General features: G+C 55.6%; 1 protein-coding gene across 1 annotated transcript; it reads right to left on the bottom strand.

The window, feature by feature from the left end:
- Window positions 1-2,411: 2,411 nt before the first annotated feature.
- SLC6A17 (solute carrier family 6 member 17) lies at window positions 2,412-26,607 on the bottom strand. Its single transcript, XM_030000693.1, has 12 exons — window positions 26,241-26,607; window positions 17,936-18,343; window positions 14,209-14,366; window positions 13,801-13,927; window positions 12,992-13,173; window positions 11,747-11,857; window positions 9,943-10,184; window positions 9,058-9,250; window positions 8,494-8,686; window positions 8,143-8,302; window positions 7,414-7,576; window positions 2,412-6,973 (listed from the first exon to the last, which is right to left on the bottom strand). Exons 2-12 carry the CDS (start codon window positions 18,219-18,221, stop codon window positions 6,605-6,607), a joined length of 2,184 nt encoding a protein of 727 aa, XP_029856553.1. The 5' UTR covers window positions 18,222-18,343; window positions 26,241-26,607; the 3' UTR covers window positions 2,412-6,604.
- Window positions 26,608-27,903: the final 1,296 nt, after the last annotated feature.

Consider the following 27,903-nt stretch of genomic DNA (forward strand, 5'->3'; position numbering starts at 1 on the left):
CTCTGCCAGGTGAATTTTTCAACTAAAATTGCTCAGCGCCAGCTAAACACGGATATTTGGTCCACGCAGTTTTGCACGGACAGAGTTGGCAGCCCCTTCCCTCCATGACCTCTGCCTGGAAGGGGAGCTCGTTCATCCCAACCCTCCCCCGTGTAGGGCCTGCACCCCAAATTTTTCCCGAGGCGGCGAGTGGCAAAGTCCCGGTGCTGCTGTCACACAGTGCCATCTTGTGGGTCCTGCAACACAGGCTGGAGCCAAGGCAAGACAAAAAAAAAAAAAAAAAAAAAAAAAACAACAGGCGGCGGAGGATGTCTGAGTCCAGCGGCGAATCTGGCTCCATCCACGGCATCGCTGATGCAATTTTATTCCATAAAAGCAATTTGGGAGCAAGAGGAGGCTGGGCTGCAGTGGGGACGGTGGTGGTGATCATCTGCCTTCGGAATGACCAGGAGCGGTTCATGAGCTGCTGCTGTGCCTCGGTTTCCCTATCTTTAAGAGTCGGGATAACCGTCTCTGGTTTTCTTTCCGAGGTGCTCGGGGAACCACAGCAAGATGTTGCTATTAGACGCTCCACTGTGTGTCTGTACCCACTGTGTGCCCGTACCCTAGTCCAGAGCTGTTTTGAGATGGGACTCCTAAAAACAAGCCCCTGATGCGGCGGCACCAGCCTTCGCCTCCCACCAGGCTCTGAAGGCTCCCTGCCTCACTGTCACAGGAAATTCAATTACGTTTTTTTTAAGCATGTATTTGGCTTAAATTTTACATGTGGGCCTGTTTCTCTGCGTCTTTTTTCTAGCCCCACAAGGGCCAGAATCACCCTTTTCAGTTTGTTTCATTCATCTGTTTTGCAGGGAGCCCCTGGCGCTGGGACCTACGTGTTTCTGACCCCTCCAGACCCGCTCTCAGCCCCCGGCAGTCTGCGGGGCAGGTGAAACCAAATCCTGCCCCACTCACCCTCCTGGCCCGGGGCTTTTCCACGGCAGCAGCTCATTCAGACCCAGGCGATAGCTGCAATCCCAAAGATGCAGCAGAGCTGCTGCTTGGGGTTTTTGCAGGGTTTGCTTTTGCAGGCGGAGAGGAAAGAGGGATAAAACAAAATGAGGCCTCTCCGCGCTGGGGGGTGGCCTGGGGACAAGCCGGCATGGCAGCAGCCTGCCGGTGCCTTGTCCTCAGACAGAGTCCCATGGCGGGGACATGTGTACCCTCCCTGGGTCGGGCATCTAAGCTTCTTCCCAAGCCCCGAGCCACCCAGCGCACACAGCAGTGGGAGCACAGGGGTGGGCTGAGGCTGACCGGCTCAGCACAGCAGTGAGCACCACATGTGGGTACCACAGAGCCCTAGGCATCACCCTGAGTCGGGCTCGATGGGTGCTGCATCTGTAATCCTGTGTCCCCTCTGTGCCACTTCACTGGGGATGAGGAGGAGCTGGGAGCATCTCCGTCCCCGCTCCCACAGATCGGGGCTGTGCTGGGGTCCGAGCTGCCCTACGTGTCCTCTTGTCCTGGTCATCACCCCTGGGGGATGTTTTCCCCCAGAGCCAGGTCCTGGACAGCCTCTGGGCAAAGATAACCCGTGTGCCACCTCCTGCAGTGCTGCTCCTCCAGCCCCTGTTGCAGAGACTTGCCCCAATCCTACACCAACATCTCCAGATGATGCAGAGGTGCTCAGAAAACCTGCCCTGCTCCTACACAGCTGCCACCGTAGAGGTGCGGGGACAAGTTCAGTTCACAGCCACGGCAGTACCCTGATGGCATCCCCAGGGCTGGTGGATCTCATCTGGTCCCATCCATGCTGTTTTCTTCCCCCCTTCCTCATGCTCCCTGGGCCTGAATCAGCCCTGGAGAAGCCAAAGGAGCTACAAAAGATGGGAGGGAAGGGAAGGGGCAGTACCACTCCCCACCAAGCCTGTTACTAAGCTAATATCCAGCAGCTGAAGTCATCTGGGGCTGCTGGAAATCTCTGGTCCTTCTCCAGGTAGGGTCTCCAGACTCCCACTACCCCCCTCAGGATAAGCCACCAGCAATGTTAGCAGGGTGTTGTGCAAAGGAGGAGATGCTGTGTCTTACCGGTCCATATGCCCCATAAAGCCGGTGTGTACTGGTTGAACTGGTCCAGGATGGAAGATCATCTCCACGATGCTCCTGAAGAACCCGCGGGCAGCCGTGCCCTGAGCGAGCCCCTCGCAGGGGCTGATGCTGGGTGGAGAAAGGGAATCAGAGGATGAGGGGAGACAAAAGGATGATAGCGGTGACGGGATGGGACAGGGAAGGACAGAGACATCGATGCCTGTGGGTGCTGACAGCCCCAATGCCTATTGCTTTAGCTCTCTGCAACCCCCAACCTCGGAGAGACCCCAAAGCCCACCCCAAGAAAGGAAACAGAGGCAGAGAAGAGACTTGGTGAGAAGAGATTTGGTAAGAAGAGACTTTTAATCGGACTCCATTACAGCTGTTACAGGATTTCTCTCGACTGCCGAGGAGTCCGGCCGGCACGGCACGAGTGGTAAATACACCGGCTACGAGGATACATGGGACGAGTTACTACGAGATCTGTGCTTTTACCTGTACAGGAGGGTTTCGGCAGCGTTGTGCCTGCCCGCAGGGGAAGCAGCCGCATCCTGCGTGCTGCCATGGCTCTGCCCGGGCTGTGCCGTGTGTGTGTGTGTGTCCCAGCCACCAAGGCCACCCAGCTCTGTTCCCCACTCCTGCCAGTGAGACCCAGGCTCAGGGAAGGATGGGGGACAGGAGGAAGGCAGTGGGAGTTGCTCCAGGGAGGTGCTGGGGTTTAACGTGACCTGCTGGGGTCTGGGTAGGGGCCAGGAGGTGACGCAGGGGCTCTTTGGGAGGGATTGAGGGGACGGAGCCAAGGGACACCCAGGGATGGTGCAAATCAGCAGCGTACAGCCGGCTCCAGCCATCCCCTCTGCTTTGCACCAGGGTCAAGGGCAGATCCAGCCCTCACCCGCAGCACTGGCCGCACAACCCGATGCCCAGGGACGGAGCGTCCCAGCTCCAGCCCTACGGGAACCACATGCACCCTTGGACCTGCAGCACCGCCGTCACAGGGCGGGCACCCTCCTGCAAAGCTCCTTTCTGCCCTCAGCACCAGCCATCCCCTCACCAGACCCATTTAAGCCCTCCCCAGCTCTGTCCCCAGAGAGGGGACAGGGTTTTGGCCCCTCCTGATCTACTCAGCACCTCCTTGTCCCCCAGCCAGGGACACCATCCTGCTCCAAGCATCAGGATCCAGGCTGGGAACCGAGTGGGGAGCTGATGTGGGGGGACAGGAATATTGGCAGCAGTTCCCCCCTCCTCCTCCCACCGCCTGGAGGAAAACTGAAAAGTGCCTGTGCTCACAACTAGCAGCTATTCCCTGTGCCTCTGTGGAGAAAAAGAGGGAAAAAAAGTGATTTCTAGGGCTAAAAGCCAGTGGGGGTTGGCCTGATCTGCAGCCCGGGACCCCAAGAAGGTGTGTGGAGGGAGAGCCTGCCCCGGCAAGCGGGAGAAACCCCCAACGCAGGCTCCAAAAGTGACCGAGTACAGCGAGAAGTGAATCCTAAACAAAACACATCCGCGCACACATACACGCGCACACCCCCACGCACGGCATCTACGGACGAACACACGCACGCTCACACGGCGACAACACGGATCACTTAAAATTTAACACACGCCCCCCGCCCCAACACCCTGTGTCTAACACCAAGCAAATGCCACAAAGAAATACAGTATTTCCACAGATAAAAATAAAGGTGTCATCCCTCCTCCTCCTCCTCTTTGCTGGATCCCCAGGACAGCTGGACCCCCTGGGGCTGGGGGGAGACAGGGGGATGGCCACCCACCGCACACGAGAAATAAAAAGGTAAAAATATGTCCCAATATACAGTGAGAATTGATCTGTACAGCACTGGGAATGAAAATAGGTCACGGGCCACTTTGGAATACGTTTTGTCATTTAACAGCATTTACAGTGACATTTACAGAATAAATATACAATAGAAATAGAGAATCTCTAGGTTATTATTCCATCTCCTCTCTCTGTATATATTTTATATATATATAATATAGCTTTTTTGTTACCTTCTTATTGACTTTGCCTCTTATTGATGCTGCAAGAGGGGAGGAAAGCGAATGCCTCCCTGGCTGGTTTGGGAATGGTGATGGGAGAGATGGAGGGCCGGACCCTTCCCCCCAGGGTTCAAGGAGCATCATGCCACGGGAGCGGATGGGACTAAGCACTTTGGCTATGGGAGGTGTCCTGCTCCGTTAACTCCATGGGAGCTATGGTGGGAATCCGGCCCCCGGACTCAGGGGCATCGGGAAGGTGATGTTGGGCAACGATTTGGCTCATCCTCTGTTTTGCTGGTTGGGTGGAGGAAACTGGGGACAGAGGGAGAAATAAGAGGTGGGAGGGAACATCTTGCCTAATGATGGGGCAATGCCATGGGGTTTGTGCTTCTCCCATTCAGAGACGATGCCATGGGGCTATTTCTATGTGGCTCTGCACAGGCAGGGGAAGGAGAAAGACAGCGGAGGTGATGGTGAAGGGGGGATTGCCGGAGGAGAGACAAGAGCATGGCTGATCCTGACCACATGGGGCTGGTGCTTCTCAGAGCTATCAAACACTGAGTTGCTTTGGTTCAGTCCATGCCTCCGTTTTCCCCCTGGAAAAATGGTTAGTGAAAGGCCTGAGCTAATTGTCCAGGAAGAGCGTCCAGGTCACCAGCCAAGCCCATGGAGAAGGACTGTAAATAAAGGATCGCTACCCACAAGAGAAATGTCATCGTGGGAGACCTCCTGGCCCCAGAGATGCCAAGAGAAGTCAAGGATGTGGCGAATGGACCAGGTACTTTCTGCCTTCGCCTCCCAGCCAAAAGAATCCAGGTGAAAGAAAACTCATTGACAGGAGAGCGGAGGAGAGAAGAGCTCGTGGGCAAGCATCCACAAACTTGGCCTTCAGACTGGCTTGAAATACCATCATGCATGATCTAAGCCCAGCAGAACCAAGGATGAGGAGCTCCCTCAGCTTTTGGAGGCCATAGCAATGTGCTGAGAGGGAGAGAGGGTGCAAGTAGGCTGCTGCTCCCCTGTCCCCATGGGGAAAGGAGGAAGATGCCACATAATACTGGTACCCTTGACAGAAATGCTTGGCTACATGTAGGATTCAAGGAAACAACCCTCAGTCCCAGCAGGAGAGACTCGGAGCTGGGAGATCCCAACCTTTACTGACAGCCTGAAGAGAAACAACATAAGGTCGCATCAGTCTGGTCCCCAGATAACATGGATGGGCACGAGAGAGGCCCCGGGGCTCTACCAATGGCTCACCAGCCTGGATCAAGGGCTAGCGGGGACACTGGAACCAGGTACTGACTCCCAGTGACTGCTGCTCAGCAGACGCCTGCTGTCCCCAAAAGCTGGTTGCCCCCATCCGAAGGCTGCTGAGCCCCTGTGGAGCTGCAACGGGAGGCAAAGCAGACCCCCTGGCTCAAAGCTATGAGAAATGAGGACGCGTGTCCAGAGATAATCACTGTCCAGCTCACCTCAGCTGGTGGGTGCAAGGGAGGTAAGTCAGGGGGTGGTTTCCTGAGAGCTAAACCAGGACTGCGGTAGGACTGGATGCCCCACAGCTTCTCTGCTTGTCCCTCTGGGACATCTAAAGAGAGCAGCAAGAGGAGACGATTACCATGCCAGGGATTTTGGTTCAGCAGAGCATCCCACATGTCAGGAGTAATTCCAGGAAAGCACTCCTGACCCCCATCACAGTAACCCTATCCAGACCCCACACACGCTCACACATCCAAATCACCCTCACTTCAGAGGTCCTTCTGCCACTCAGCATAACTGCCTAACCACGGAGCATGTCGACCACTTCATCCCATGGGCGTGACATCTCCGTGTCTCAGAACAACCCACAGACGTTGTCCCTGTGCTAGTGGTAACAAAACAGATACCAAGGATCCACCATCCACTGTCTCACGCGTTGCAATGTCTCAGCCAGCCCCGCACTGCTCCCTGCCAACCCTGGTCAAAATTTGGGGGTTATTTGGGTGTGTCCACAGCTATAAAAACCTACAGGAGATACAACAACGACGACGATGGTGACAACAGCAGCACCTTTTTGTGCTAGGAACATCAATGGTTAATTGTGCTCATTGGAATAAGGCCATGACTCCTCCCGGCTAAAGGACAACAGACTGGGAGGGAAGAGCACTGGGTTACAGGCGGAAGCGTGGTTGGCTTTCCACCTGATACCAGGTCCTTTTTCCAACCATCAGCTGCTTAGAAAAGAGAGATTCTTTGCTTCAGATTTGAGCTGTGCGAGAACAACTCTCGGAAAGGTATTGCAGCGTCTCTTGTTCCTCCTCTCTTCCCCAAAGGCAACCCCGGGGGATCCTGCCTTTCAGCCGAGGGTTGTCAGAGGAGTCCTGCCCCTCCCGCAATCCCTTCTTCCCGATGTCATCTTAGAAATGGCTGCTTTTGGTTACGATTTTAAGAGGGGTTTCTTCTTCATCTTCCTTATTAATTAATTTTCCTGTTGCCTGGACAGCCAGGATCCACTCCCCAGTGACCTCCTCTCCTGGTGGGGGTGGTCGGCAGGCAACCATCACAGTTCGGATTCAGGGGTGCTGGCCAGTAGGTACCCACTCCCATATCGTCCGTTGGGGGCACTGCTCATTTCCATGGGGGAGTTGCTCCCGGGACCCAGGTAGGAACGGTGCGTGGGCATGGGGGACGGGGTCTCGCTGGGTACTTTGCTCAGGATGAAGCGGGTCTCATCGTTGTCTTCCAAATTGGAGATGTCCTTCATCATCCGGCCCTTCTTATAGGTGACAGAGAGGGCATTGGAGCCATCCGACACGAGATGGAACTGCCGGAGGATGAAGACCAGAGGCAGAGGGAGGGATGCCAGGATGATCAGAGAGATGAGGATAGCCATGGCCCAGGTTGGGTAGAAAAGGAACTTTTCTGCAGCCTGGAAGAGACAGATATTAGTGTCAAGGGGCTGTTCCAGCAAAGGTGATGCACACCAGGTACGTCTGCTAAGTGCTAGGCAATTCCTGCTGCCTCCTGCCAGACTTCACCCTCAGGGGCACCACACGGAGCTATCAGAAGGTGGGTTCAAATCAAGGAAAAGGACATGGTCCAGCACACAGCATGTAGCTGTGGAAGCAAACCAAAATCCAAGCTCAAACTTCAGCCCATGGTCAGAGCTGGCTGGAGACTTCTGGGCAGTGTGGACAAACCTGATTGCTTGCAGAGGGTGAGTGGCCACAGGCAGGACGTCTCCCAGCAGGAGAGGGGAGGAGAAACAAGCAGAGCTGTGAAGAACGGGGTGGTCTGCAGCTCTCAGCTGCCCCCTGCCCAGCCTGGACCTGGGGTGGAGGTGGCTGTGGGGAAGGGAGCTGTGCTCACCTCCTCTCTGATCCATGCACTGTACCCTGGGGGGCTGACTCCCAGCTGGATGATGCTGGCGGTCATGAGCACGGCCATGCAGATGGGAGACACGTACTTCCAGGTGTAGTAGTAGAACTGATAGGGCCGGAAACCCAGCATTTCTGTCAGCTCCTGCATGAACCTGCCGAGAAGAAGAGATGGAACCATGCCATTCCCCACCTTCAAGTGAGAAAAACTCTCCCCAGGAGCCCCCATTTTAAATTATGCTCAAGGTAGAGCCTGAAGAACCACCCAGCTGATCCAGGCAAGTATCTCAGTGTCCCCTCAAGCCTGTAGGGCTGGTTGGGAACCTCCTAAGGAAAAGGCCATTTAAGTGTTAGCCAGAGCCTCTTTGCTCTGGCCAACTTACAAACAACAAGAACAGGCACTGGGGGGAATAATGTCCCCTGCCAGAAGGGCCCGGAAACCTGAGACAAAAGCGTAATCAGAAGTGACAGAGCACCACAACCAACAGTAGATACCCGCTAGAAGGACCTGCTCCCGGGGCTGCGTTACACCTAGTGTAGGGCAAGAGGATCAAGGTGAACTGAGTTCCTGCCTCTATAAGGTAGTTGTCCCTGGGGCATTTGCTCCATCAGAGCTGGCCTCCTGGGGAAAAAGCCATATGGAAAAGAACTGGAAAGAAGGGTGGGGAGGTTAGCCAGGAGTTACAGCACAGTTATTCTTTTTGTCATACAAACGCCTTACTTCTTGGTGCCATAAATCCAGGCCACAGCGATGTTCTCCAGGATGACCACAACCGTGAGTGGCAGCGTGGCTGAATAATCGTCAAACATGGTGACAAAGTAATTCCCAGAGCGCTGCACAAAGATCAGTCCCACCACGAAGGCGAAGATGCAGGAACCAACTGTGGGGAGCAAACGAGCATGGTCAGCAGAGCACCCCAAGGGCAACTAAGGCCTCCACCACAAGGTCCCTTCCCTGCATTAGCAGGACCCAGTACACATCCACTATGTCCACGTTCTTCTGGAGTGACTCCCCAGGGCAACAGGGACCCTCCACCCCTTCCCCAGGAGGTTGCAGGAGAAAAGACCTCACCTGTGAACACTTCCTTCCGCACCTTGAAGGTGTCGATGATGGGCGTAGTGATCCCTGACATGGTCCCGATCATGCTCCCTAACCCCAGGTTTATCAGCATCAGGAAGAACATGACAGACCAAAATGGTGAGGCTGGGAAGTGGGTCATGGCTTCTGTGAAGGCAATGAAGGCCAGGCCAGTTCCTTGCACCGACTGTTCAGGGGGAGAGAGGACCAAAAGATGAGAAGAAACATGTCAGGGACACAGCCTGCAAGCCCCTGCATGCCTCAGGTCTCTCTCACTGAACCACTCTTCAAGGAAAGAAAAATCCAGTCTGGTACACCAGCCTGGAAGCAGTGATGACCCTGCTAGACTTGCTATGGTGAGACCTTTCCCTCACCCCAGGAAGGACCATTGTGTGCTGGGGAAGACCACAGGGACAGAGAATCCCCATCCCCAGAGGGCCTCAAAAAACAGATTTTCCAGATCCACGTGCCAGGAGTAAGACAAGTAGAGCAGCTCCTACCAGGGAGAGGCAATGGGGTAGGTGACCTCCTGGTCCTAGTAGGAGTGCCACCAGGTACCTTGTCGAGTTCATCCTCCAACAGGCAGGCATCCAAGCCCAGTTCTTTGAAGTGCCCCTCTTTCACCGTCATGATCACCCTGTACATCTCATTGTAGTCCTTGGCAGTGAGGTGGGAGAAGTTCACATGGGGTGGGATGAGGTCATGGCTCAGCACGTTGGTGTTCAGGTAGCCCAAGATCTTCTCAGCATTCCTAAGGGAGAGCAGAGCCTCATCACCCAGAGATGTCCCCTTCCTCCCAGGGTGGAGGATGGGGCCTGACCATTGAAGCCCTTTGCATCAGGCAGGATGAACCTCCCTGGGTCACATTACCCAGGTCCCAGTCAGAGAACTTCTTTGCAATTTCCTAAGGTGTAAACATTGCATTAGGCCACATGACAGAGGATGCAAATGGGGGCCCACCAGGGAATGGGCTCTCTGCACCTCCTTCTCAGGCTCTGGGACTCCACAGTGCGTGGCCAGGATTTTTATGGATGCAGCTCACTGTCTAAAGATAACACTGGGTGCACAAATTCACCTTCCTCCAGCTGCTTCTGGTGTACAGCACAGCAGCTCCCTTAACCTTGCAGACAAGTGGACCCTACGATGAGTAGAAACTGGGGGAAACCCAGGTGATGTGACTAGGCATGTTGGATTCACCCTCAATTTGCAGAATAAGAGCTCATCTTAGGGCTGGATTTTAGGTTGGAGGAGCTGAATACCAAACCGCCTCAGCTGCAGTGGGACATCTCTGGAGATCCAGGACTTGACCATCAGGAACTTGGGTCCACCAAAACACAGTATCACCCAGCTCCAGAGCACTTCCTCTATTGCCTCCAGACCCACCACAACCAGCAGTAGCAAAGACCTGCCCACCCCAAACAGAGAAAAAGCAAACCCGCTTACTCCACCACACATTTCTCATTCATGATGTTGGCCTTGAAGCCCAGCACAGCAAATACAACCAGCGTGGCCAGGACGGATGTGAAGAAGTTGATGAAGGAGACGAGCGTGGCGTCAAAGTGGCAGTTGTTGTCCTGCTTGTTGTAGCTGGAGAAGGCGATGACCCCCCCGAAGCCCAGGCCCAAGGCAAAGAAAACCTGCGTAGCTGCCTCCCGCCACACCTGGGGGTCCAGCATCTTGTCCAGCTTGGAGGGGAGACACAAGAAAAAGTTAGGTGGTGTGGTGGCCCCACAACTCATCACAGTGGAGCCAGAGCTAAATTAAAAGGCTTCTGTACCTACAACCTGGGCTGGTTTTGGAGCAGCCATGGGCATGCTTTGATCTACCACGATCAGGTCTTGAATTACCAAACATTCAGAGGTCCTTTTTCTCTTTCCCACAGAAGGGGAAACTGAGGCATAGAGAAGGGCAGGTGAAGGTGCTCCATGTGTCCCAGAGCCCAAGCTGGATGGCCAATCTCCCAGTGCAAAGCCCTACAGCTTCCCAGTGGACCACCCAGCTGCCCTGGGGAGCTGGCATCCCCATCCCCTCACCCACGTGCTGTCCAGCCACAGGTCTCCATCCTCCCCTGGCCATCTCCTGCCTCCAGAGCACCTGGAGCACTTGAAATCAAACGCCTCGGCTGGTGGGTTTGTTTAACCTCCCGTCCTCCCAGCCACATCCCCCCTTCTCCTACAAGCCAGAGCTGCAGGCTGGAGGCCTCCGAGTGTCATTCATCAAGAGATCATAATTAATATCTCCTAACAGCCTCGCCGGCTGAGCTGATTCATCTACATCTCTGCTTAATTAATTAATTAGCTGGTTAATTAATGGATGCATACCACCAGCAGAGGTTTTGCTGCCAGCCAGGATTTTCCCATGAAGTCTTTAAATATATTGCCTCGGGCACCCCCACTCCCCTACCCTGGCGTCTGGGCACCTAAAGGTGACGGGAGTGATGCTAAGGCTCAAAGCAGCTCCAGGGTGGTGAGTTTGCGAGGCTCGTGGCTGTCCTGGCCATACCCTGTATTTAAGGTGCTGCTGGCACATCCTGATGATATATCAGGATCTCCGAGGTAGTTTGGGGTTGGTACTCTGGTTTTTGGGGTGGGGAGCATAAGGGAAAATAGGGTGCGACCTGTGTCCTGGTTTCAGCTGGGATAGAGTTAACTGTCTTCCTAGTAGCTGGTACGGTGCTATGTTTTGAGTTCAGTATGAGAAGAATGTTGATAACACTGATGTTTTCAGTTGTTGCTAAGTAGTGTTTAGTCTAAAGTTTTTCAGTTTCTCATGCCCAGCCAGCGAGAAAGCTGGAGGGGCACAAGAAGTTGGCACAGGACACAGCCAGGGCACCTGACCCAAACTGGCCAACAGGGTATTCCATACCGTGTGATGTCCCATCTAGTGTATAAACTGGGGGGAGTGGGGGCGGGGGATCGCCACTTGGGGACTAGCTGGCTGTCGATCGGCGGGTGGTGAGCAATTGCACTGCGCATCATTTGTACATTCCAATCCTTTCATTATTGCTGTTGTCATTTTATTAGTGTTATCATTATCATTATTAGTTTCTTCTTTTCTGTTCTATTAAACCGTTCTTATCTCAACCCACAGGTTTTGCTTCTTTTCCCGATTTTCTCCCCCCATCCTACTGGGTGGAGGGGGAATGAGTGAGTGGCTGCGTGGTGCTTAGTTGCTGGCTGGGGTTAAACCATGACAACCTGCCAGGAGGAGAACCTGCCTGGAGTCTGCTGGGCTTGGAGACTCTTACCTTGGGTGTGAACATGTGCATGATCCCATCTACTGCCCCACGCAGCAGAAGTCCCCGCACCAAGAAGCAAACCAGCACCACGTAGGGGAAGAGCGAGCTGAAGTACATCACCTAGAGCAAGAGGGATGCAACGTGGGCACAATCTCATTAACTGCTCGCGAGTTCAGCCACTTCCCCATCCAATCTGAGGATAGCTCAACAGGGGTGAGAAGGGAGGGTTACCCTCCCCAAAATGAGGTCTGCTCCGCAGGCAAGGCAGGGTTTAGCTGTGGGACCTCCTCAGTGCAGGATGTTACAAGTGCTGAAGCTTAGGTGGATTTGCAAAGCGCTTGGACACGCTTAAGAGAGAAAATCTGTTGGGGTGGCTGAATGTGAAGATGCCAGTGTTGGCTTACAAAATCCCTGAAACACAAACTGCTGGTGCCCAGGGAGCCTGAGGGAAGGACAGCTCTGCACCCCCCCCACCCCCTTCCCCCAGCACCTGCCCAGGGCTGCAGACAGCCCCAGCTGGTGACTGGCATGGGACACATTTTCAGTGCCCTGATGAGCAGATGCAGATAGGACTTCATCCTGGGCAGGGGAGACCTGCTGCTGTGGTCCTGCTTCTGCAGCTCACTCCCACCCCTCTGCTCTCAGGGCTGTGGGAAAGGGGTCTCATTGCCCTCTGCTACCTGCTAATGCACCAGATGTTTTGCAGAGCACAACTGGAGACAGGGATGTTAAAGTGTCCTGGGAGACCATACCCTTCTGCATCTGACCCCACTGCTTACACAGCCTTGCTTGAAATATCAACGGCCTCTGCAAGCTAATGACATCTCTCTCCCAAAGCTTTCTGTTCCTCCCTGCCCTGCTTCTCCTGCGCAGTCCCAGTGTTCCCCCTGCGAAGGAGGACTGAGCGCTCACCCCTACACCCTACAAGCATCCATCAAGATGGCATCAGGGGATCGGACAGTTGACATCCCCCCGAATGCAGGGGCTGAGCAGGCAATTTGGCTAGCCTGATGTGGCTGAGCCCTGGGCCACGGCTGCAGGTGTCAGCTGGACTAAACCTCTTCCCTACACCCTCTTTTGATCTTATTCTGGATCCCCCCAGAGATGGCCCCAACTCTGGAGTGAGTTTGAGCATCCCAGGGGACGCAGTATCCTCCAGCCACCCCGGATCAGGGCAGGAGAGCGTGGTCCAGGCAGGAGGTTTCTGCCTCGAGGACAGACCCCAGCCAGGCTCAGGTGGCCACAGATACCCACCTTCCCCGAGGACTGGATGCCTTTGATCATGGCCAAGCCAACAAGGCTCCAGGCCACCAGCAGACACAGGGTCATCTTCCAGTTGAGCCCCCCACTCTCTGAGATGGAGTTGGAGATGTCTAGGGTCTCCCGGTACCAGAAGTAGGTGGTGGGCGAGCTCCTTTCGCATTCGGTCTCCACAACTGCAACCGAGCAGAGGCAGGAGAGCGTGAGGGGGCTGGGGGAGAGTCACCCACCATCTCTTAGGGGATTAACAATGTCAAAGACCTGCCAGAGCCAGCCAGGAAAGGCAGGCATCCCTGGAAACTAAGGGACAGGAATTAATGGGGCTCATTTTTAGTAGGAAAAAGAAGAGACAGGACATAAAGCCATTGTCAGGTGAAAATAAGACATTAAATACAGGGAGAGACATTTGCATTTGCTATAAAACCTCCCAGAGTGTCCCAAGGAGATGCTCAGATGCCATTAAACACCATTAGCTCCATCAGCATCTCAGCCAGGCACTGATGGAGCCACCAGGTGAGCCCTGCCTGGCTGTCTTTGCCTCCCTCCATGGTCCTGGGTCAGATCCTGGCCCTGAGCACCGAGGCAGCCTGGAGATCCAAGCTCTGGATCCTCAAACTGGCATCAAATCCCATCAGTGGGGACAGACCCCAAGAGGAGATCATGGGAGAGACTCATCCAACCCAAGGGAAACATCTCCATATCATCAAGGCAGCTGGACCGGGGAGGACCTGGTGCCCCAGGAGACACCTCAACCTGCAGTGTCCCCAACCGAGCCTCCCCCCACACCAGCGGCCATCCCTTACCGGCCACGGAGCCATTTTTCACGATGGGGCACTCGCTCCAGGGAAGAGGGTACTGGAACGACTTAAAGAAGTAAAAGATGCTCCAGCCAATGATGACGTTGTAATAGAGACCGACAAAAAAACAGACCTGGGGGGAGGAAGGAGGACACGGTATTATATCACAGGGCAGTGACACTGTCCCCAACACACCTTCTGCTGGGCAGGGAGCCAGGGGGAGCAGGGATCCTGAGATCAGGGGATGGGCCCATTCCCACCTGGCCCTAGACCCAGGGGTGGAGCTGGAAAAACTCCCCTTGACCTCCCAAACTTCCACGCGGGGCCCCTCGAGGTTTACTTCCAGGACACCCCCACCTTTGCAGCTTGCAAAGCCATCCCATTCACCCCGAAGGGACCCACGGGTGCACTCACGAGGCAGCTGGCATAGCCGATGCCCCCCAGGCGAGGACAGATGTAATTCCAGACGCCGATGCTGCCCCGGCGGATCCGCTGCCCCACCGCCAGCTCCAGGAAGAAGAGGGGGAGCCCGATGATGATGAGCAGGACCAGGTACGGGACCAGGTAGGCACCTGGCAGGGGACAGAAAGCTCATCACGGACCTGTCTCTGCCTGCTCTCATGCAGCCAAGGACGAACGGACAGGGACGGACAGGCAGGGCAGAGCTGAGACAGGCTCTGCCTGGTCCATCAATTCATTTGCAATGGATCTGGGAATGCAGATTGGTGCTCAGGCAGCAGAGAAGACAGCCGTGGAGAGGAGCAAACCACACGTGTGTGGAAGGAAAGGGTGCAACATCCCCTGCCAGTGTGGGTACATGTGAGATAGACCCCAACGCACCTAAAGACACGCTGCATCCGTGCAGGCGCATCACCCCACGCACAAGGAGACACCCCGGTAAGCCAACCCATGGGGACACGCACACATTCCCAGCCGTCTCGGACACACAGGCAGGCAGGACACCTCCTGTTCACCCAGGTCCTGCCTGCACACGCATGTCTGAGCACAGCCGAGCCCCCTGCACCAACACGCACCCCCCCGCAGACACCCCACGTCGCCGGCAGCAGCATTCACCACGCCACGTGCCGCCCGGTGCGGAGCGAGGTCCTCTGGTAGGGGTAGAAACAGCTCAAATTAGAAACTCAGTTAATCTCTGCCTAATTGAGGAGGCCAGAGAGAAATTAGGAGTTCCTGAAGCATAACCAACTGACCGTAAAGGATGCGATGACTCACGCTGCAGCGCCCAGCTGATGAATTACTCCAACCTTCTGCCAGGGGCTGAGGAACGGGCTCCGGAGCATAAGGCTCACTCCCGCCGGGCGGCAGGCGATGCAAAGGCACACTCTGGAGCCTGGTTGCGTTGGGCAAATTCCTGGATGGATTTACGCCCCGGTGACAGCCACCACCCCCTGGCCCTGTGCAGGACCTGTGGCAGCTGATGCTGCTTCGAGCAGCGGCGCCGCAAAGCGGTTCAGCCCGCAATAGTGTCCTGAGCTGAGCACCCTGGCAGCGGGTTGGGGATTGATGTGTTAGAAATGCAGGTGGGGACATAAATTAAGATGCAAGAGGTCCAGGGTGATTAGGTGGATGAAAGGAGAGGCAGAGAGCAGGGCAGAGCTGGAGCCCCGTGTAATTTGGGAAGGACCACGAGCATCCCATCTCTGCAACGCCCTCCTGGGCGCGCACATCTCAACCTGTGGATGGACAGAGATGAGACAGATGGACAGATTCAGATGCAGATTTCTCCAATATTGGAGATTTTCTTCCTGTGATCTCTGGAAAGATGGGCACCAGCTCATGCCCCGTGCATTGCCATGCTCGGCAGCACCACCATAGAAGTGCAGCGGGCAGGACTGCCAGCCCATGCCGGCTCCTGGCACACCGAGTCCTGGAAATTTGGCTCCAGTCCATCTTGCTACCAGCACGCAGCCATTCTCCCCCACAGACGCCTACTTGGGGAGCAGGAGAGAAAGCAGCAGCTGCCAACCCATCCCAGGGCTGCTCAGTGCACCCAGAAGTGGTCTGTCCATCACTCCCCAGCTCCTGCATCCATCTGTCTGGCACCAGACTCGCAGCCTGGTGGGAATCCCAGCCAGGGGCCAGGAGGTTAAACGCAGTGGGAAGAAAAGGCAGAAAACCAGTGTCTGCCCCATGGGACAGGGGAGATGATGCCGCTTGGCCAAAAGAAAAAGTGCAGGAAAGCTCAGCGATCTGCTGCTCAAGCCAGTTCCCAGCTCTGTGCCTCAGTTTCCCCATCTGTAAAATAGGGGCAATGGTTGGGGCAACTTGTAAACCTTTTTTGAGACCTGCTGCAGGAAGATGTTATACAACAGCAAGGAGCTCCTAAAGCCAGCTGCTTGTCCCAGTCCCTGCCTGGCTCTGTGCCTGTGTCCTGCTGCAGGATGGGGCCGAGCTGCCGTGTTCAAACCCAGCATACCCGTCTCCTCTGCTGCAGTGGGTCTCAGGGCTGTTGTAGGTTGAATTTCTCATCCCCACTTCACATCCCATCTGGCCTTTTGTCTAAAAACACTTGCTTAATGCTCTGCACATGCAGACAGCAAATTCAGCCCTGGATTTGCCAGGGAATACACCAGGATGAATCCCAGCCTGGGAACACGAACTGCTCCTCCTGTTACCCAGCACCTGGGACAGCCAAGGGAATGCAAACATACAGGACAGCAGAGACCTCAGCATAAACTGAGAAATTTTCATTCATTGCGCTAATTACTGTTAGTTATTGACTCCTGTGCCAGTAAGGAAACTGAGGCACAGCTGGGTTAAGTGCTTGCAGAGAAGCGGGACTCTGGATCTCCAGCCTCTGGGTCTGAGCTGGTTCCCAATCTCATTTAATTGGGAAAACCTGCTTGGAAGTCGGAGGCCAGATGCGGAGAGCTGTGTAATGAAGCCAGCAGGGCTGTATCAATCTATCCCAGCCCTGAATTTACCCCAGGCTCTGCCTCCAACCTCCTTCGGGCCATGCATACAACCCTCCCCACTGCATCCGATGCACATGTGCACCGGCACGTGCAACGCAGCTAACGCAGGCGTTCGAGTCCCGCAACGCCTGCAGATGCTCGCTGCAACCCAAGACCACGCTGAGACACCCCACCCCCATCAGCTTTGCAACGTGGCGGACACACCGTGCAAAGCCGTGCTGTGCCAAAACTGAGCCGAGCCTGGACCCAAACTAGGGCACCGGGAGCTAAGTGTGCCAGCAGCCGGGGCGATGCTGGGATGCACGAGCCGGCCGCAGCGTGCTCCGTCCCAGCTGGGAAGGGAAGGCGATGGGGGTGCGAGCAGCCCTGGGGTGGGAAGTGCTGACTGCACAGGTCTTCGTTTGGGGAGAATGACTCATCGTGAAGATGACACCAGAGATGTTTTAATTATTGAGAGCGCTGCAGGTTTACCAGCTCCCGGGCTGGGGGCACGCCGAATGATGCAGCTCCGGGAACAAGGCGAGTGCAAGGGGGAGAGGGGAAAGTTGGGCTGATCCTGGCTTCCTTCAACGCTGCTCAGCGGGGGCTGTTTCCCATCACTGCAAAGGTCGGTGCTGTGGGGGAGATGCCTCGAAGGCTGGGTTTGAATTAATGCTGAGCAAACCGCCCTCTCATCAGTGTCATGAAGGGTGTCCGGTCTCAGCACAGCTGGAAGAGACCTGGCCCTCTGGGCTGCTCCTGGAAGCCCAAGTGGGCATGGGGTGGGACGGGAGGACGGGCTGGCTGGCAGGAGGATTTGGGAAGGGGCTGGAGCCTACACAACAGGGCTTTGAGACCTAGGGAAAATGGAGGGACTTTCTCTTCTTTTTTCACCCCCTAGATTCCAAATTGTCCCAACAGGAATTGGGGGGCTGCAGCAAAAAATCCTGGCTCCCACCCTGGGATTCGCCTTGACTTTGGAGTGGGTGGGTGGACGCCCTTTAGGAAGAGGCCGTCCTGGAGGTTCCCACATCTCTGAGCTGATGCAGGCGCAGCGATGAGCAGCTCCTGACCACCCCTTTCCTCCTTCAGAGCCCAAATAACCCACTTTAAAGCCCAAATAACCCCCATCCTGCCCCAAGATGCACACCTCGACATGCAGCGAGGCAGGATTGGGCCATACTCCCTCCCCCAAGGGCTGAGCCCATCCCTGCCCCATCTCTCACCTCCTCCATTTTTCTGGCAGAGGTAGGGGAAGCGCCAGACATTGCCCAGCCCCACGGAGTAGCCGATCTGCGCCAGGATGTACTGCAGCTTGCTGTTCCACGCCGGCCGGTTCTCCGCATCCAGCTCCTCATCTCCATCCTTCTGCTTGTCCCAGGTCTCCCCCGTCACGTTGAGGACGCTGCGTTTGTAGTCCACGGGCTCTTCATGAGCCAGCAGGTCGGCCACCGACTCGGTGACATGCTCGCTGCTGTGCTCCCGCTGCGTCACCTTGCTGTTCTTCGGCATCGGGATGGCTCCACGTGGCCCCGGGGGGCGGGATGGGGCGAGGGGAGAAGATGAGCGTCCCGCAGGGAACGGCACCCGTGTGAGCTACAGCTCAGACCTCACCTCCTCTTCATCAGCAGGACCTGGACAGGGGAAGAGGTCAACAGAGGGTGAGTTGGTTTTGCCTTACCCCCAGCGTGTCCTGGTGCTGGTGGGACCAGCAACACCAGGGGGAGAAGGGTCTCCATCACCTCGTGCCTTGGAGACCTCCTTCTGGACCAAGGGATGCTAAGGGCCCCCTTCTCCATGAGTGATGGACCAGGAGCAACCCCTTGGATCAGCCTTCGTGGAGAAGAGCCTCCTGCGACCCACAAGAGGGAATTTCCCTGGGCTGCAGGGGACAGTGACAAGCGATGGAGCCAGTCACATTGCCGTGACACCTCTTTTCCCCTCTAACAACTCTGGGCCAGCAGCGGATCCCCCACGAGGGCTGACACCACATCCAGCGCCGGCCGGGCTTCTGCCCTCCCTGCCCCGTTCCCTCCCCTCCTGACCCATCGGCAGAGCCTGGGCTCAGCCCCACAACAGCTTGAAAGCACTCAGGGGACAGTGACAAACGCCCAGGCTATCTCTCCATCCCTGGACATTATCAGGAGCAACTTAAAAGCCTGGAAGCCCGCAGCTAAATCTTCCCAGGCAGCTTTACAACAGATAACGGCTGCGAACAGTGGCAGCCGAGGCAAAGCCATCAATCGTCCCAGTCTCTCCACCTTCCCAGCCTTCATCGCAGGCCAGACTCGGCCAGGGAGAGCCATACCAGTCCCACAGCATCAATGCGGTTACACCAGTTAACACGAGTTTGCCCTCGCCACTTCATTCCCAAAACCGATGGCACCGGATCGCACGGGTGCGGGGCCGGAATAAGCGCAAGCAGGGTAATTTTTGGACCCACGGAGGGAGCGTGGGTGGGAGCGTGGGTTTGCCGCCGGCGTGGTGATGAGTGGATGTGTGTGGTGGGTCGCGTTTACAAACAGGCAGCTGTGTGTTTGCACCGGGGACTCCTCCAGCTGCGGGAGCAATCCTGCATGGAGGGATTTCAGGGGGTGCCCACAATCCGGCTCAGCCCTGCAGAGCTCACCCCTGCCTCAAAAAGCTTGGGGACATCAGGGCAATCCACTCTGCTGGGCTGGGGATCCCCAGCTGGGAAAGCACCACATCCCTCCTCTCCATACCGGGAGAACTGGGGTCGGACTGGCAGCTCCCACCCCAGCTGGGACCGTGGCACTTCACCAGCTGGGGAGAAAACACAGAAACCCCACATCTTGGAAAAATGACTCTCCCAAAGGGCCACACTTGCTTCTTTTCTCTGCCCTCCATCCCTGCTTTCCAGGGGACACCAGGCTGGTCACTGGCCCCTGGAAGAGCGATGGTGCCGTGCTCAGGGACCTGTCCTACCCCGGCCAGGCTGCAGCAGCATCTCACCCTCCCCCTGGGGGGTTTCTCCTTCAGTTCAAAGCTCATACAAGACCCAGTAGCAGCTCACAGGTGACATGGCACAAACAACCCATCAGCGCAGTCCTTGGGACAGCCGACCCTCAGCACGGGCAGCCGGTCTCTGCCAGGATGGATGATGCAGGATGGACCTCCCGGCGAGCCAAAGGAAAACTCTCCCATGATTTTCCAGAGCCATCCCCAGCTCTTCTTTCCTTTGGACAAACATCCGTCTTCTTGACCCAATTCAGCTCACAATCCCAAACCCTTTCACAGCAGCAGGTTCAACCCAGGCAGCAAAGCCCATCCCTACCCAGCGCACTGAGGTCCCGACCCGGCGCAGGAGGGAAGCAAAGCATTGGCAGCAGGAAACCTCACCTTCCCTCGCCCTCACCTTGGTGTTTTTTCACCCCTGAAGAAAGTTCCCCCTTTGCCAGGCCCCGTTCCTATTAGAAAAGCTATTTTCGGCTGTCGGCTGCATCCGTTGCCAGGCAACTGTGTCGGCTCCACATCTTCCCTGGATCCGGCTCCTCCGGAGAAGCCGTTTGAATTATTCTTTCAAGCCTGGCCCAGCAATGTTTAATTTCCTAACGAGGGCTCATTCACGTAAACCGCTTACAGCTGGATCATGGCAATTACCAGTACGTGGCTACTGGGGGCTGGAGTATCCTCAGCCGGGATGGGGGCAGGCACGGAGGGTGGGGAAGGGCCTCATCCAGCAGCCAGGAAATCACTGGGATTTCCATCGATTTTGAATCAGGTTCTGTATAGATTAGTGCAGACCTGGTTGCACCCGCGAGTTGTTTGCTGCTCCCTGTCTGCTCAGCAGCCACTTAAGCTCCTTCTGAGCGGCGGTGACTCAGACCTTCAGGAGGACACAGCCCCAGGGGCTAAAGTCTCTCTTTATATTAGGGATAGAGCCTAGAAGACCTAAGATCTGTTGGCCAAGCCCCCAGAAGCTCAGTGCCCCATGGCGAGGGCACCCAGACTGGTCTCCTGGGACAGCTAAAACCCTTGGAGCAAAGCCTGGGAGATGCCCAGCTCCAGGGAAGGTGGTGTTGAGCCAGGCCAGCACGATGGAGTCAGGACAGACCCCACAGCATCTCTTGCTGGATCTCTGCCTCTCCCCCTCCTCAGTTCAGGTCCCCCCCAGTGTCATCCTTAGGAGCTGAGAGGCAGCAGGACACAGTGGTCCTTGAGGAGCAGGTTTCTTCAAGCACCTCCAAAGCCCCAGAGGATCTCAGCACCTTGAAGGACGCTTGAGACAGCAACATTCCCAAAGGATTTGGGGAGCAAAAGGGGTGCTTGGCTGCTCTCCTGGGGCTAGGGCAAGGGCTCTCTAGGCATTGGGATGAGATGACGCTGGAGGATGAGATGAGGGTGAAGGAGCAGACATAAAAGTCTTCCTCCCATGGGAGATGCGCCCCAGTTGAACTAGAACAGGGGAAAACCATGGTAGAGGTCCAAATCTTGATCCCGGCCTGGCTTTGTCACCACATCCCCATGGCTCGCTTGGGGACATCCTGCTGTCTCCCAAATGGCTCAGCCCCAGCCTGGTGATGGTGGTGTTGCCCAGAGGAGATCCAGGCCTGAAGAAGAGAAGACCGTTCCCGACAGCAATGTCATGAGCGTACCCAACCTTCGCCATCCACATCCTGCCGGTACCATGAGATGACCCCAGCCAGAACCAGCACAAAGCCACCGACCCACATGGCACAGGGACCCAATCCAGGGAACAGTGAGGTCGACAAGGCTCTTCCTATTAATTTTCCCAGCATTTTGCATCAGGCCCAAGGTCCGCACCCCTCAAATTGGAAAGCACAGTCCAAATCCATCTGAGAAAGGTATTTGCACTCGTTTCTTTGATTGAAAAGGGAATTTAATCAAAAATTCATCTGCCAAAAATAATAACAACCCTGTGAGAAAGATGAGGCAGATCAGCTGACAACCAGGAGCTTTCTGGGCTGGAGAGAGATAGAAAACCCTTGCCACTGACAGATGGAGATTCAGCTTGTTTACTTAGCCCTCATGACCTTAATTTTCTTAAATGTGCATTTTTTCTTTCTCTTTAGAAGACAGATTAGGTCTTTCAGAGCCCATGGCTTGTAATAACCTCACTTGCGCTGCCGGACCAGGGGTGCCTTTGCACTGACCGCTTTGCCCAGGTAAAACCAGTGTTGATGCCACCCATGCAGATGCTTGGAGAGGCACTGTGGCTTTTCCCACGGCAGGACCAGGGAAAGGACCAGTTTGTGCTGGGGTCAGTGCTGGCATCTCTAGACATCACTTGAGAGCAGCCAACAACATCCCAGAGGGTGTTACGAAGGGAGGTGTTGGGGAAAGCATCACTGGGTTGTCCCTGGGGATAACTTGCCTCCTGCATCTCCCACCACTCCGTGTCCCTAGGTATCTCCTTGAATGAGATTCCCACTTTCATGGTCCCCAGTGGGTGCCTCCACATCCAACCCTTTGTCCCCATGCAAAGCAATCACAATCCCCTGCACCCTGTTCCCACACCAGACTCACCGGCTGAGCCCAGGGCTCCTGCTTGCAAAGTGACAATCCCCATCCATGTCCCCCTTGTCCAGGTGACACAGGGGTGGCCTCGACCACCGTACCCCTTTGCACTGACAGCTCAGGAGCCACCGCTGCAGCAGGTCAAAGGCACGTGGCAACGGTTTGCCGTGGTACAAGCTGGATTCCCCCACTCAGGGAAGGGGCAGAGATGGAGAAGCTCCTGCTTTGCTACACCCAGGGGGTTTAATCCCTGCCCAGAGGCTCCCATCAATCCCAGCTGGAGAGGGAAACACCCACTAGGGAAAAGCTGCTATTTGGGATGAGTGAAGACCTCTGGGAGCCAAGAGCACCGCGTTCTCCAGCCCAGCCCCACCAGCAGCATCATGAATGGTTCAGCAGAGGAGGGATGCTCTGAGCCGCGTGTCCTGCCTCGACCCGTCCTTGCTTTCTCAGGAAGATGGCTAGGGAGCAATAAAGCAGGCTGGAAACGTGTCAGCAGAGCTTTCAGCTAGGCCTGGGAGTGCAGAGCCAGGCAGGGAGGAGATGGGGATTTGCAGCAGCCTCTGAGGAGAGCAGCTACCAGCAGCAAAGATGCTCTGGGTCTGAAGGACAGACATGGGAGGAGATTTCTCCTCTCCTGTGTCCAAATTCTACACTTACACCCTGTTTAGGTCCATAAAGGGGAAACCAAGGCAGGAAAAAACACAGCCTGAGATTGGGTGAATTCAAAATTAACATTTAAACCATGGGCACTCTCTGCTGGTCCCTCACTACCCCACCACCTCCCCTCACTACCCCACCACCTCCCCTCCTTCAGCTGTGAGCCCACTGTGCTCAGCTTCCAGGCAAATCCCCCACAGGTCCTAGAGGAGAGGGGAAAGATGCTCCTGGCGAAGCACCAGCTCACTGGGCCCGGGAAGGTCCAGCTTACTCCATCAAGGGCACAGAGGAGGGAGGCAAGAGCAAAGGGACCAAAGACACAGAGGGATTTTAGGAGGTGGAAGGCCACTCTCGGTTTCAGGCTGGGAGATTCAAGCATCAATTTGCAGCTCCCCGTCCTCCCCAACACACATGGGGCCAGGGAAACCTCACACCCAGGGCCAGGCTGTTTGATGCAGATGGGGAGACTGAAGCAGGGAGGGGAAGGGATGGATCCAAGGTCACCCAGGAAGCCAGAGAGCCTGGGAAGGAGGAACAAGCATCCTTCCCGTCATCCCTCTGTACGCTGCAAAGCCAAGCAGCAAAGGGAAGGAGCCGTGGATGCACATCCCGGCTTTGAGACCAAATCATGAGAAAACCAGCTCCAGGTCCCTACCTGCTGCTCCCCGTGGTCAGGAGTGCCTCTGCGATGGGAGAGGAATTGCCCTCAAGGAGCGGGTCCTTCGGGAGGCATCCTACCTTTGGGAGGTAACCCACTCTTATGAGCCGCAAGAAACCAAGGGCAGGATCCTCCCAGCAGCATCCGAACTCTGCTTCAAAGCCCCAAGAAGAGATTTTTGCCCAACACAGAAACATTGCAGCTCTGATGCCCCCAGCCCTGCTCCAGGGACCTTCCTGCAGCCTCTGTCACTCAAACCTGCCTTCTGCAAGCCAAGGCTGGTCCAAGATCCCTCCATCTTAAATCTATTCAGTGCTGGGGCTTGCTCCTCCCTGCTCGTCCTCTCTGGCTCCACAGGGAAGGTTTTTGCCATCTGGGCTCATTAGGGCTGCTCCCCTTCTTTAAATGATCCCTGTTAATTAGTGCCAGGCTCTCATTGCCCTGCAGAGATGACACAGGGTGACTCAGTCCCACCAGCCGAGCTGCATCCGGGTGTGCTCCCTCCCTTACACCCACGTGTGGAGAGGCACAAACTTTGGACAGGGTCGGCGTGAGCAGATGGGAGAGCACAGGGGTGCCCGAGGACAAGGGCACCTGCAAGAAGCTTTACTGAAAACCAGGCTCCCAGCGCCGGTGCAGGGTTGAGAGCAGCTCAGTGGCACGCACCCGACTTTTCCTCGCCGGAGGTGCTGGAGATGCTCTGTGCTGAGTCCTCGTGCAAACACTCAGGCCCGCTTTAGCATCATGACACAAGAGCAGTTCGCATTCACTGATGAATCAGAGCTGCCTCCGCTTCTGTCTTACACCTACCTAAGTGGCTTTCGCCAGCAAAAGCGCCCAGATGTTATAAATAACTCCCAGCTCCTATAAAGGCAAGCAGAGGTGGGGCTACCCCAGCCACCACCACCTGCTCCACCCCAGAGGTGGGCGAGTTTCCCACCACCCCCAGCTCAGGTTTTTTATGCCCCGTGGCAGGTTGTGACATTACAGCAACTCTTTTCTTCAATAAGTGACAAGAAACCTTCGGAAAGGGCAGTTTGGCTGATGGGTCATGAGACAGACACAACACCACTGGAGGAGGGGAAGCCTTGGCACTTGGGTTTGTCACGGAGTGTATGAGCCCATTGATTCATCGAATTTGGTCGCCTTTCATCTCTCATTTGGTATCATGAAAACATACATCAGCTGCAATAGCGTGACTCCGTATCAAAGCCAACCATCATATGTTTCCTTCAGGGCTCTGTTTGATTCACCAGATGATCTTTTTCCAGTTACATCTCGGTGATCCCACTTAACTCACCCACTCCGGCTGAAGGTTAGTGACTGAACCCAAAATCAGTCCAGGTTTATCCTACAAGGCAGCAAACGGGCAGCATCCAAATTCCTCTGCAAGGTCTGCTTTTCCCTCTTGTAATTCATGAAGCTGCTGCTACGTTTGTAAACAAACAAGTCCAAATGCAACCCAGGATGGGGTAAAATCAGAGCCTTTCCTCCCAAGGCAATGGTTTAGTCTGGATATACGTAGGTCAGCATCTGATCTAGGGTAAATTTGATCCTCGTGACTCCAGCTCGGCTCTGGTATAAGTCCAGATTCCCTGCTCTGTGCAAGCCTGAAGTAGCAGTGGAGTCACTCCAGCTTTAAACCAAACCCTTTTATTCCTATTGACTTCAGCGGAGCCGTCTCCAATTTATTCCAGAGAACAGCTCAGACCCACATTTTATTTCCCTTCCAAGCAGCTGAGCTGCAGTCAAACCACCATCCAGGTTCCTTGACCTAGTCCCGACACCTCTAGAGAGATATTCGCAAGAAACTCTACGCCCTGCCGAGAATAGCTCAGCTGCCGTGGCATTTTGGGTTTTTTCCTACCAAGACCAGAAATAGTTGCATCAGCTCCTGATGGATTCAAACCTCAGGTGCCTCAGACACAAGGCATGATCCAAGAAGCAGAAGGATTTCACCTTCTGGGTCCTTTACAAAGAACTGGGACCAGATTTCTCAGCTGGTCTAAGCCCCACGTCCCCAGAGCGATGCAAATCTGCACCTGGCCGAGATGCCAGCCCAAAACATGCACCTTCGGGCACATCCAGCGTTGCAATAAATGCACAGAAGGGAATAAGGACTCCCCACACCCAATACTGAGAATTGCACGAAACCAGGACCCCAAGCCCCATTTTTTCTGCCTCAAAACCAGCCATCCACATTCAGGGAGCAGCATAAAAATAAAAGAAGGGAAAATAAACCCCCAACACTTCAGGGGCCAGGAACAAATTATTCATTGCAGCCAAATGCTTTCTCCTCTCCCAATGTTATTGTCAAGGTCAACCTGGAAGCTGCATTTCTACCCACCCTCAAGCAGTGGCTCAGAGGGGATGAGCCCCCCACCAACCCGAGCCGGGCAGCCAGTGCCACCCCCCCCCCCCCTCGGCGGCTACCCCCAGCCTCTCCGGGGTGGCTTAAGCCATTTGCTGTGTCTAAATGTCCCCCCCACGGCTCTCGATGCCACCACCCTTAGTGCCATGCCTGATGCCTCCAGACTTAGGTGTCCACCCCTCCATCACCCCCTCCCCGCCAGCCCAGCCCTGAGCATCTTCCCCCCAAAAAGGCCCCGACAGCAGCGGCGGGGAGGGGGCAAACCAAGCAGGCAGCACCCGGTGAGGTGGGAAGACCCCCGGGAGCGGGACCCCCGGGGGGAAGCGAAGGGATCAGCCCTTACCTGGGCGCGGCGGCGGCTGCTGCTGCCCGGCGGCTCCCGGGAAGGATGAAACTGACGCGGTCCCGGGAGAAATTGACCAGATCCCGGGAGAAATTGACCAGATCCTGAAGGAGACGGACCAAATTCCCGGCAGAAATTGACCAGGTTTTCCCCCTGCTCCGGGACCGGGAGGGGAAAGGAACGAGACCGGGAGGCGGCGGCGGGGCCGGGACTCCGGTTAGCGGTGCTGGACGGAACCGGGCAGCGTCCGCACCCCGCGGCGGAGAAGCTGCGCGGGTACCGGTGGCTGCGGGTACCGGTGGCTGCGCGCCGGGCGGCCGCTTTCCTTCCTTCCTTTCCTTTGCCCCCCCCCCACTCCTCCTCCTCTCCCCGCCACCCCTCGGCGGATGCGCGCTGGGCTCGGCCCGGCCCCGCTCTCCTTCGCCGGAGGGGAGGTAACTCCGCTCGGCTCCAAAAAAAAAAAAAAAAAAAAAAAAAAGCAATAAAAAAATAATAATAATAATGGACACGCAGCCCCTGACGCAGGCTTGAGTCACCGGGGCTGTGTGTCAAAGCTGGGGTGCCAAGTCACCCCCCCCCACCTCTCTGAGGGGGGCTCTTGCATTAAAAATAGAAAATAATAATAATTAAAAAAAAATTAGCAGTGAGTGCTGGCAAAAGGGCTGGGTTCAGCTTTGCTCACCCTGGTGCTGTGGGGAAAGGCAAAAGCTCCTTTATAATGGCCCCCCCGGCCAAAAAGAGCAGCCCCAGAGGTGCCCTCCTGGCCACTGCTGTGGCTCTGCCCTGGGGAAGGGGAGTGCTTTGGGAGGGGTGGGGGGAGAAGGAGGTCTGGTCACCCCTTTCCTCCAAGGATAACTTGAGAGGAGTCGCTTTGTCTCAGACCACACAGGGACAAAGGGAGAGAGGAAGAGTGGTCAGGACCCACATTCTGCTCCCCATAACTCAGGTGCAAATCTGGAGCCCACCCTTTGAAGGCAGTGGTGCTCAGGCTTGGCCTAAAACCCAGTGACACTCAGGGACCCCAGACCCAACGCAGGGCTCAGAGGACATCGCATCTCCAGCCACACCAGTTCCCTCTCATGACAAAGGTGAGCCCAGGAGCAGCACAGGCTGGAGCGAGGCTGAGCTAGGGGTGTAAGCCAGCTTTGGAGGATGAGGTATTTGCATTTATTAACCCACCTTTAATGCTGATAGTGAAATTCTGCAGGCAAAAGGGTCCCACTCCCCATCCAAACAGGACACAGTGGGATAGATAGCAGCACCAGGTATTTTATCAGAAGGAAGGCAGAACTACACATGCACAAACAGCTCTTCAGGGCAAGCAAACCCCAAACCCAGCTTCTTATACAGGCTTGATTTGTCACAGCCACTTAGGCTGCTTTGGTGCAGTAACTGTGGTGTGGCTAGCAGAGAGTCCAGGCACACCTGTAGACAGCAGCCCTCCCCTTTTATTCACTGCTGCCCTCAGAAAACATCTAATTGGGTTAATCAGGAAAGCCAGAGGGCTGTTAGGTTGGTTGACTGGTGGGGAAAAGGAGTTTTCAAAGGAGTTCATTGCTGGTTCAGTACCTGATGGAAAGGATTAAGGTTTCCGGGTCCTGAAAACCCAAATTCAGCCCATCTGAATCCCAGCAGTGTAGCCTCGACACTTTTCCCCAACCAG

Source organism: Aquila chrysaetos, chromosome 24 (genome assembly GCF_900496995.4).
Source record: "Aquila chrysaetos chrysaetos chromosome 24, bAquChr1.4, whole genome shotgun sequence".
In the NCBI taxonomy this organism is placed as follows: domain Eukaryota; kingdom Metazoa; phylum Chordata; class Aves; order Accipitriformes; family Accipitridae; genus Aquila; species Aquila chrysaetos.

Bases quoted from the DNA above. Each gene is read 5' to 3' on its own strand.
- SLC6A17 (XM_030000693.1), bottom strand. From the start codon at position 18,221: ATGCCGAAGAACAGCAAGGTGACGCAGCGGGAGCACAGCAGCGAGCAT. The intron at 14,367-17,935 runs GTGAGAGATGGG...GTCCCCTGCCAG, and splicing joins CTGCCAGAAAAATGGAGGAG to GTGCCTACCTGGTCCCGTAC. The intron at 8,687-9,057 runs GTACCTGGTGGC...CCCCCTGAACAG, and splicing joins TGGAGGATGAACTCGACAAG to TCGGTGCAAGGAACTGGCCT.